Source organism: Spermophilus citellus, assembly GCF_964194105.1.
Source record: "Spermophilus citellus genome assembly, chromosome: 15".
Classification (NCBI taxonomy): Eukaryota; Metazoa; Chordata; class Mammalia; order Rodentia; family Sciuridae; genus Spermophilus; species Spermophilus citellus.
Genome location: NC_138195.1, coordinates 55830753 through 55841907, shown reverse-complemented (window position 1 = coordinate 55841907; position 11155 = coordinate 55830753). Strand labels below are relative to the sequence as shown.

The 11155-nt window shown below is 37.9% G+C and overlaps 1 protein-coding gene across 5 annotated transcripts in view; it reads right to left on the bottom strand.

Moving 5' to 3' along the window:
* Positions 1-297: 297 nt before the first annotated feature.
* Positions 298-11155, bottom strand: part of NRG3 (neuregulin 3) — a gene marked incomplete at both ends in the record, with an annotated part of 1044303 nt that continues 1033445 nt past the window's right edge. For 2 of the 5 annotated variants that reach the window (XM_081268119.1, XM_081268120.1), the window contains 4 exons: positions 298-805; positions 1044-1115; positions 6148-6297; positions 10431-10558. In XM_081268119.1, the coding sequence (XP_081124245.1) occupies positions 298-805; positions 1044-1115; positions 6148-6297; positions 10431-10558 (858 nt within the window). Of the gene's footprint in view, positions 806-1043; positions 1116-6147; positions 6319-10430; positions 10559-11155 lie in introns of all 5 variants that reach the window. The other 3 variants (XM_081268121.1, XM_081268122.1, XM_081268118.1) reach the window with 2 other exon arrangements.

Sequence of the window (11155 nt, the reverse complement as noted above, 5' to 3'; positions counted from 1 at the left end):
ACTGAGGGTCTGAATTGCCCACATTTTCTAAAAGCCAAAGAGAACATTGTTAGGACTAACTGAAATTGGATTCAGAATTCTACCCAAAAGCTTTAGTGGTAAGCTTTATCCCTCCTGAAACATTTCTTTCCCTTTAAAAAAATATTTTGTTAAAAAACACTATGATATGAGGGCGATAGACTATTTGGTTTCTTCTAAGTAGATGCTCTTAAATTAATGCATATAAATAATTTGTATTTAATTTCCTCTCTTTCCTGTTGAGCAAAGCATAGAATGCACAGATTCTTACATCTCGAGTCACTTGGTCAATGTGGAGTCTCTTTGTGTTTCATTTCTTAAGACAAATTGTGCCTCGCGTTCTGATTTGGCCGTGGGACTCAGGGGGAGAAAGGCTGTGTTTTCGCTCGCACTATCCTCGGTCTCTACGCTGGCCAGTTCGTAGTCTTCTGACCGTCTGGCATCAGTCAGAATTCGGATTTGTTCCTGGACAGTCTCTAGCAATATTTTCACTTCTTGTTGTTCTGCTAAAAGACAATCGCTGACTGGAATACTCACGTTGACGATGTCAGCAGAATAAGAGTTTTTGCACCATTTGATGCTTTTGACTTCAGAAATCCCTGGCATTTGCATGCAGGTTTCTTCTAGACCCACTGAAGGGATGATGGGCACAGAACTGGCCCTTGTGGATGAATATCCCACCAGGTCCTTTTGATCCAAGCTATTAAAATAGGGGTTTGTTTCTCTTGAAGGCAGTTGCATATTTATTGATGCATTTTGTTGGGTTTTTAAACCGTTGGATGAATACCTGAGAAAGAAACAAAGTATCACACATCCTGCTTTCTGCTATCTTTAGAGCAATAGTCAATCCACAAAGAACTTTTCACATGCACCACCTCACTGAACTCTCACAGCAACCCCAGAGACGGATAATATGCTCCCAGTTAAACAGAGAAGTAAACTGAAGCTCAGGTGGCTGAAGTGACTTGCCCAAGGTCACACAGAAAATAAGTGACAGACTGAGACTCAAACCCAGATCTTCTTACTTTAAGTCCAGGGGTCTTTCAACACACCACAGCTGTATAGGCAGGTGGGGTATAGTCTTCCTGACCTCTATCCTAGAATACAAAGTAAATGGGGATTGAGCAGGTAAGTGTGGCCTTTCCATAGTGACAAACAGGAAACCCATAATGGCATTACCCTACTCCATCAACTCGACCACCCTCTCAGCCCTGGCTTAGTCCAGTAGATGTGTTGTGGCCACCCTAGTTGGAGGCAAGTGGGAAGCCCCACATCAAGCATAGGTATTGCAGTCCTGAGTTTTATTGCTTTACCACTGATTTTAGGATATATGAATCCAGTTAACAGCATACTACCTTTAAGAACTGCCTCGCTAGCCCCTTGCTGAGTCTGAAGTTGGGAAGAGGAGCACACAATTTTTCTGCCTGCCTAGGGATCAATATGAGGTGGCTTCACAGGGGCTCCTACCAGTTGAGCAGCTTTCTTTGTATAGTTTCTAGAATTAGGTAATTCAATGGTGCATGGCGACAACTTGTCAAGAATGCCAGCATGCCATTCCAAGTAATTTGAATATGCCAGAATGTGACTAGGTTCACGGATGGTGATTTTTTTTTTCCTCCTCTGAGCTCTCCAATGCCAGAAAGTAGGAGAGGTATATCAGATTTATTTTTAAAAATATGTGATTTGGGAACTTTAACAGATTTTATTCTGTTTCTTAGTGGTTTGTCTTGAACATTAGACATGTTGAGTTATATTTTAGTGTTACTCTCCTTATTATACATTTCATTTCCTTGTCTTACATTGTTGCATAATAAAATCATGTTTATGCAAGTAAAGAAGAATTGCAAGAGAACATGTTGCATCTAAATAGATGTCCTTCTTGTAAGGTCACAATGGGAGCAATTTCAAGGTATGCCTTTCCACCAAATTCTAAGCAAAGGTACAGAACAGATTTAGGTCTTTGTAGTCCAAACTTTTCTTACTGTGCATCGAATAGAGTTGGCAATCACTAAGTCTTGATCTAACACAAGAATACAGGAACAAATCTTCAAGTAAATACTCCCTTCATATCCCAGCTAATATCCATTTTCAAATATAATAACAATAGCTAACACTTGCATGGGGTCACTTTCCTCATTAATTGAAAAAAGGTTGTTTGATTTTATTATTCTTATTCTGTAATTGATAAGCAAACTATCCTAAAAGATACTCAAATGAATTGTCCCCAATTCTATCATTAGTAAGATTTAGTAAGAGACAGTAACAATCAGAATAAGACTAATTCTTTCTACTATCAAAGCTAGAAACTCTTGCCAAATGGACATCCTGAGGTAACTCAGAATACCTTTATTTATTTATTTGGATTATAGAATCTTTACTCAAGCAAACTGCATAGCTGTGTATAAAGAACTTCTCTGGAAGATCCTACTACTTTCTCTTCAGTGTAATATGACTAAAAATCAGTCCGAAGGTTCTGCTCCATGAATTTCAAGAGTAAGGGGACAAATCTCAGGCTCTTGTAGTTTGTCCTTGGAACCCACCTATTATATGACTATATAGATAATCTGCCTATCAGACTCACTAATGAAATAGAGCCAGGAAGTATAACTAAAAAAACTGTTCTCTACATCAAAATCAGCAAGGTATATCAGCAGTTTGGAATCTAGGAAGTTGACCTTGATAGTGTTTATATCTATGCATAGGAATTTGCAGCTATCTGTAAAAGCACCAAATTAATATTGTAGGTGATGTTTTAAACAAGTGAACAATGTGGCACATTTTAGTACAAAGGCAATTAAAACCACACATGAAGCATTCTCCTAATATACCTGAGACCTGAAGGAAGGACTCAGATGAGAAAGAGGAAATGCAGTTTACCACTATGTGATTTCCCAAATTAGCTATTGGACATATGCCTGGCAATAACTGAAGCCTAAAACGTTACCAGAACATGAAGATGGGCTTTAAACAATAAGAACTCTCCAAGATGTAATTTAATTTTGGATTAGACAGGATTTAATTCCCCAATGCTATTACATGCACTGAATCTCAGACAAATGGTAGTCTCGTTTTATTTTTCCTCATCAACTAAAACAGGAGGGGGCTGGGAATGTGGATCAGTGTTAAAGCATGAACTTGGTTCAAACTTTAGTATCAAAAAAAAAAGTAATAGTAATTTGAGGGACCATGTTGGAGCAGTACTGAGTGTCCTAGCAGAAGTTGAAGTGAGAGCTTAATTTCTAGAAGTGGTCCTGACTTACAAGATAATCAAGTTCTATATTATCTTGAGTCAACCTTTTTCTGGCTTGGTTCATGAGCCTGTTGTTCATTGACTTTTACAACAGTTTACACTATCCTTCCTCCAATTCCTCAACAAAGAAATCACAGATGCATTTTGTCTGTAAATATTATTCAAAGCATCCTTCTGAAGAAGAAAAATTCCAACAATTAATTTTTTGGTTCCCAGTAATTCAGGGGTCAGGCCAAGGGATCTGCTTGACTAGGTGACTTTAAGACCAAGTTCTAGGGTAGTATGACATTTTAGAATGGATTGACTAAATTGAAGAAATCTACTCTTTCCCTGGAACCATACAATTAGGTATTCTATTAACATATCAGCCATGAATGTGGCTTTCTTTACATCCCTTTCCTGGTTTAGTCAGACCAGAATTCAATCTAGGCTCATTCACAAGGGACTATGGATGCCACCCAGAGCTAGCCATTTAAACTCTACTGTTCTTATAGTGTTCATTTATAAAATTCCTAAGGTATAACTGAAATGTATCAAGTTGCTAGCTGGCTGTTGAATGAGCACCATATATGTTGGATCCCACCTACTTTTAGGATATGAATCTGACTTTTGTGATTCTATTTCTTCTTTCCTATGGACTATGAGCTTATGATTGAGTTGCTTGGCATAACCCAGTTCAAAGCTCTATGAAAACCTCATCTGTGGCACCCATGGCTCAATCAGAAAAAAAGAGGCCTCAATCATCTCTTCTTAACCTCCACTCTTGCTCCCTGATACACTAAAATAGGTGCTGGGTTCAAGTTGGACTAAAGTTCTTGCCAAGAAAAGAAGCCACACACTGGGAGGCTAACTAGCAGACAGTGACTTGTTGCTAAACAAGCAGCAGATGTTTGAGGGCTCTTGCAAATTTATTCACATATCCTGCCCTCTATCCCTGGCTCGGCCAGATTTGAAGAGGGCCTTTAGCTATGAAATTCTATTACCAATCCCATTTCTAGTCTAGAGAGACAGTCACTCCCCTGGGAGTAGAAAATAGCTGTTTTTAAGAACTGGGAATGAGATTGCTCCCTGAGAATCATTGTGCTGAGCACACAATGACTTACACTTAGAGCCACCATTTATCAACATTGGGTGCAGATCACACACAGGAAAAATACACGTGGCCAGACAGCTGTAAAAAATATTCCCAACCAATGGAGACTGAACCAAAACAAAATCACCACTGTGAGTCTCCCAAGAGGTAAAAGACACAGCACTGCCTGAATGTGCAGTGGGAATGTCTGAGCCCTGGAAGTTATGCAAACATATGGTCCGGGCCTGGCATAGGCTCGGAGCATCCTCATACCCGGACCATGTGGAGTGAAAGACTGTATGGTCTGGGTTTCCTATCCACTCCCCAAAATCTGTGAAGTTGAATAAGGGAAAAAAATCATTTTCATTCTAACATTCACTCTAAATGGGGAAAAAGTATAAGTGTGTGTGTGTGTGTACACACACATACTTCCGAAAGACATAATGCTTCATAAATACTTTAATAAATCACTAATTATCTGCTATAATAATGCTAAATGCAAGCCCCTGTTTCAGAGAGAAGGCCAAGAGAAATGTGTACTACTTCTTGACTTGTATTATACACTTTGGACAACTGGGCTGTTATGTTGAATTTGCAACTGTCACCCTAAATCTGTACCAAATGCATTTTACAGTCTATTTGGAATTGCTTCAAAATTACAAAATGTAGCCACAGGCTATTTGTGTCCTATCTTTTAGTCTTCTTAAAGAAATCTATTGCAGAACTTTGTCATACAGGGCACCACTGTATCTTTCGCATACCCAGAAGGAAAGAGAAAGCTAAGGCTCTGTGCTGCACCTCCCACCTGATTTGATCTTTAGCTTAAACTCCCTGGCCTAGCTCGTTCAAGATGAACAATTTAGAACCTGACTTTGAGTGAGGGAACTGAGGCCTGCAATTTCTGGAGTAATTTCGGATTCCATTGCTCTTGAAATCAATGATAACATTATGACAATGACAATAAGCACCGGTACAACTTCTGTGATTACTGTGTGTCAGGTATAAGTTAGTTACACACATTTTAAAACAAAATCTTACAAGCCCCAGGGGGCTTAAGTTCAAATGAAACAAGTTCAGATGATAAAAAATTTCTCAAGTTCACATAAGCAGTAAGGGACAAGGGTATGATTTGAATTCTAGTCAGTTTAAATAAGGGCTGCCATGTTTGGTTGAATGGTTGATGCCAACTGGTATGTGATGGCTAAAATTCACTCCACTCACTATGCCTTGAGCCCCTTGAGGGTCTGTGTCCACCAGAGAAAGGGGCACCTTTGGCACTGTAAGGAGCAGCAGCCATGATGTCGAAAAGCCCATCCTTCCATCCCTGTACCATGAATAATTAAGAGAGGTGAGTTTCATAGTTGTGCTGTGACTTTGAACTTGTTCACATTGACCTAAATTCTCCATTTAAGAATGCCAGATGAAAGATTTTACATATTTTATCTATTACATTCATATATTTTATACATATTTATGTTTTTATGTAATATAGGTTATTGATTAGGAAATTAAGCATTTTTTTTCCCAAATTACTGATGGATACTTTATTCCTCCTAAGAAATCTTATTTTTATCAAACACAAATCTTCAGTTGTTTTAGAAACTATGACATACGGCGTAGATCTCTACACTTATTTTTTAACATTTCATTATACCTATTTTCCATCATACCTATTCTTTTAAATTGGTTCAACCTTGTTAAACAAAGTAAGTATAAATAGCCAGTTAATGAAGAAATCGGTAACATGAAGCTCAAAGCTATAGTGCTCATGATATCTTCCCTAAATTCCATTGCTTTTGAGACGTACCCTTGGCAAGGTATTGTATCCTGGTCTGGGATCCTTGATTCTTCGAGTTGCTGATATGCTGGTCCCACGATTCCACCCAGCCTACTTCTGGGTGAGGGGGGTGTCCTCCTGAAGGCATTCCTATGGAGCATCCCACTCCTTTGCCCTGGACTACAGCAAGAGGAGAGACTCCTGCAGGATTGAAAGCGGGAAAAGAAACCAACAAACCTAAGAGATCATAGCAATAACCTCCAGGCAACTTCTCAAACATTGTATTTGTACCCTGGTTTCTCAAAGTTCTAGGCCATAAGCCATCCATGACTATAGAAATGTGCTTGGTTGAGATCAGGAGTCGCTCAATTCATAGAAACTCAAAGACAAGTTCCTTTCTCTCTGACTTCCCAGTTTAGAGGCCTACTAACTGAAATAATCCCAGATTTCCTGCCAGAAATAAGAGGTGGGCTTAAATTCTAAAGGTTCATATTCCCACCTACCTTGGTTATATAAGACATAGTAGCTGTGTCTCTGGAATAAAAGAAGCCCTTATTAGATACAAGAATTAAATATAGAAAATTCACAAGTGATTTATGAAGAAATTTTCACTTCTAAGTGATAGAATAAACAAACCTGACTTTAATTGGAATTCTTTCCTTAATATCCATGTTAAATTCTCAGTTCAGATTCCCAGATTTTCATTAGTCTTGAGAAACTATTTTTGCATTTGCTCTTAATAAATGTCTGATTAGATATTCCATTTGATGCATATCCAAATAATCATGTTTATAGCTATATAAATGAGGTAGATCAGAGGCCTGAACAATATGAGAACACCATATGTAGTTTACATAAAACAAAAGAACTAGATTGTATAAAAAATATTCAATTGCTAGCCAGGCACAGTGGTATTCTCTTGTAATGCCAGCTACTTGGGAAACTGAGAATCACAAGTTTGAGGTCAGCCTGGGCAACTTACACCCTACGTCAAAATACAATTTAAAAAGGGCTAGAGATATGTCTAGCATGTGTGAGACCCTGGATCCTTTCCTCAGTTTGCACCCCCAAAACAGTACTTGCTGATTTGACTCATTACTTATTCCACACAGATCCCCATCTCCACCCCCTGAATTGACCCTACTTAGACTAGTAAGGAGAACTTTGTTCATTTGTAGGCATTTCATGAGATGCTAATTGTTGAGTTCAAACAATGAATGAACTAAGAATTTTGTGGATCCATGTTACATCTGAAAATATCAATTCAACCATATAAACAAAGATGAAAAATATCCACAAAATTTCAATAAGCCTAAAAGGGAGAGGCTCTCCAAAGGAATTTTACCATATCACTAAATTGTTTGGTTTCTGTTATTTTTTCCCATCAATATTACAGTTATTTCTACTTGATAAATGTCAACATATGACCAAGATTTTCATTTTTATATTTGAGTGCTAGTAACCACTTTTCTGGTTTTGGCAAGATAACTGATTGAACTATATAGAATTTCTTCAATTTAGGCAGACACCAGATCATAACCAGCAACATCATTATACTTTTATTTTTATATTCTTTGTATGCTGAGTGCTAAAATTCTTCCCAACAAGTGGTGTATAATTAGGTCTTTAAGAAGTTCTCTATTAGAAGTAGGGAGGGGAACCATAGTTTCTATCTATCATCCCCTGGGAATTAAAGAGTCTGTCAGGTATGGGAATCTAGGTGCTAGAGTGTACTGTGTCTAAGTATAAAATCTCAGGTCTGAACCTTACTAGGAGCATGATACTGGAATTGAGACTAGTATCAGACTTGGAGGGAAATAAAGACTATTGTCCTTACCACTACTAACAAGGGGAAGCTATTATCTCTCTCTCTTGTTCCTTGGCCCTTCAGTCAGGAGAGTAAGGATAAGACCATTGGCAGAGTCTGTGGGCCCCAGAAGACAGGTTGCTCAGGCTACCAAGGAAGGAAGGGGAAGAGATGCCACCACCTTACCATTTCCCATTGAGCCAAGAGAAGCCAGGGGACAAAACAGCCTGTAGCTCTTCTGGTACACAGGGGTGGGAGTAGGGAGCAGCAAAAGGAAGGTGTCAGTATTGTGCTTATTTTTTTCATAGGATTAGTGTGGAAGCTAAAATATATGCAAATATTTAATGTGGAGCCTGGCAAATAGTAGATGCTCAAAAGAAAGTTTTTGTCTTGTTCTTCTGCCATTCTCCTAATCACTGAAAGTCCTGGAGTCATGTCACCATAGAAAACCTATATATGTGCTTTCTTTGAGCAAGTTAGGTTGTCAAAATGTGCAATAAGGATGGTATGGTAGATTTTTTTTTTTTAAACAGGTGGGAATTTTTGGACTAAACATTAGAAATAATGGCTTTGTTTCACAAATAAGTTATCCAAATGAGCTATATTTTTAGTGCACAAAAAGAAATTAATTATTCATATAGCTTGCTAAACTGTCACAACAGCAAAGTCTACCCATATGAGGAAGTAATCCATCTTAAAAATAATAGTCTGCATCTACTGGTCAATCAACTATTCAGGATGTTATGGAACAGTTTGTGGGATATATAAATCAGTGACCAGGTTATCAATCATGAAAAAGTTTTTGTAAAACATGCAATAGACTTAAACAATGATGTATGAAACTATAATTTACAAAGTTCTAGAGGCACTTTATAAATCACCAGTTGCATATCTATCAGGACACAATGTATGTCAACAGATACTCCAATGTCATTGTACTGAACAAAAGGACAATGTCTTAATGATGTCCTTATTTAATCTGTGAGTGACTCCTAAAAGCCTGAGTAGAAGCCAATTTTCAGAATAAATATACAAATAACAACAAAGGTATACTTCAGCTCTGATATGATTCTTAAAAATCAACTTTAATGTGAAATATGATATATTAAGAACTTGGTAATGTTTTGAACGACCAACAATAAAAAAAAATCAACTTTATGACAATTCAGTACTACAATGATTCACTAAACTCTCTTACTTGACTGGAAAAATACTCTGCTCTAATCGACAGGGGAAAATACTGTTTGGGTGAAAATATCCATCTTCTAAAAGGCTGGGAATTTTGGGCTAAAGTCCATTAAAGTGAAATGCTCTTTCCACGGGGAAGTATTCTATAAATGAAACAAATGATATAAACCAAAACTTGAGTTTAAGATACTTAAACCCTCTATTTCAGTTTCATATGGAATGGAAATTTTTTTTAAAAATAGTATGTTGATAATTATTGTAAGAATGATTGAAAATTTCAACATAACTGTGGGTACAAACAGGAAAGCCCTTTCCTAAGGTTCATTAAGGAGTGAAGGAAAAGGATGTTTCCTTTTAAAAAGTGTTTCTGATGGGGTTGTGTGCAGAGAGAGGTGAAAACAAAGGTTGATAACAGTTATCCTTCATTGGTAGTAGTACCTCACAGTTTACTGCCGCATTCAAAATTTCAATTTACTACATATATTCTATATTTAAGCTACTGTACCTGTTTTGTTTTTGTAGCAGCATAAAGTTTTAATTGAAAGTAGAAAACTTGGTACTATAGATTGGTAATTGAAAAAAGAAGCTTCAGTCTTTGGACAATTTGTGCAAAGATTGAAGATGTCCATTTTGACACATACAAAAACATACACACTATCCACTATAACATTATTTCCAACAAAATTCACCACTTGGTTTGGAAGAGATACCTTCCATTTTTTGGAGTACAAGAACCTCGTGTATAAAGCAGAACACTGTGAGCTAGAAGATGCTACAGAATATGTTCACTTTTAGAATGTCATAAAATATATTTGCCTTTCTTTCTCAAAGACCCAATTGCTGTGGTCAGCTTACAAAAGAGTGCCCCTCCACTAATAACACAAGGTTTTAGAGAAGGTTCGCCAGGATATCCCCCTGGAAAATTTTCTTTTGTGAGGACCATGTTGGAAGACATGGAGCATCTCACACCAGCTGCCAAGGGAAGAATTAGGCATTAGTTTTGCCAGTAATGATGAGGCAGGCTAGGAAAAAAATCATGTTTTAATAGTTTTTCAGAATGCAATTGTTCTGTTCACTGGTCTATGCCTATAGCTCTGATGGGTGTTGTTAAAGGTTCCTTCAGGCTCTTGTAGGCACAATGTTGCCTGCTAGGGAAGCCAGTGTCTTTTGTTTACCTGCTGTGAGCTGCTGCAACATCTCCTCCATGGAGAACTATAGGAGAATCGAGAACAATCCCATGTTGCCATTTTTCGGCATGTGTGTCCAGAGTGTACACTATGTAAACGAACCCACTCCCACAATAATCAGCTACCAGTACCTGTGGTGTTTAACAGACTGGCTTCCTCTGTCGGGAGAAGGAACCTCAGGGAATGACTGGGGGCCGCCAAAACTTGACTCCATCATTTTCTCCAGCGCAGTCACAGGATGCCTTTCCGCCTTTGAATACTGCAGGAAACCATATGCATATGGAGGTACATTATGAGAAGAGGGTTGACAACATGAGAGTTGGGCATCAGTATCGTGGAATGCCAGTTTTGCCTGGGTCCTGACCAGGACATTGATAATGACATCCAGTTCATCCCATTTCTCACACACACCAGGCTTCTGAGATTAGATAAGTGCCACTGAAGATGAATCAGTCTTCTCACTGCACTTCGTGGCAACAGTGTCTGATAGCCAAAAAGCACATACACGTATATTTTAGTCCATTCAGTTAATCGGATCTCTATTAGCTAATATTTTTTTCATAGATACTGATGTTGTGAACATTATAATATTTTCAGAATTCTAGAGGAAATTAATTCATATATATTCCTCCACACACACAGTCCACTGTTCTCCTTCACCCTGTTGCCAGATAATTACTTTGAGAATTTCACTCTTTTAGTCCTAATCTTTGGCTTTACTCTTGACGATCTTATTTAGACTCCTGTACCTCATGAGATATAATCTTTAAGTTGTTTTCTAGGAATATTATCTCGGAACCATAAGAAACAAGTTTCAGAAAGGAAAATCATACAATGAGTTTATAATCAAATGTAC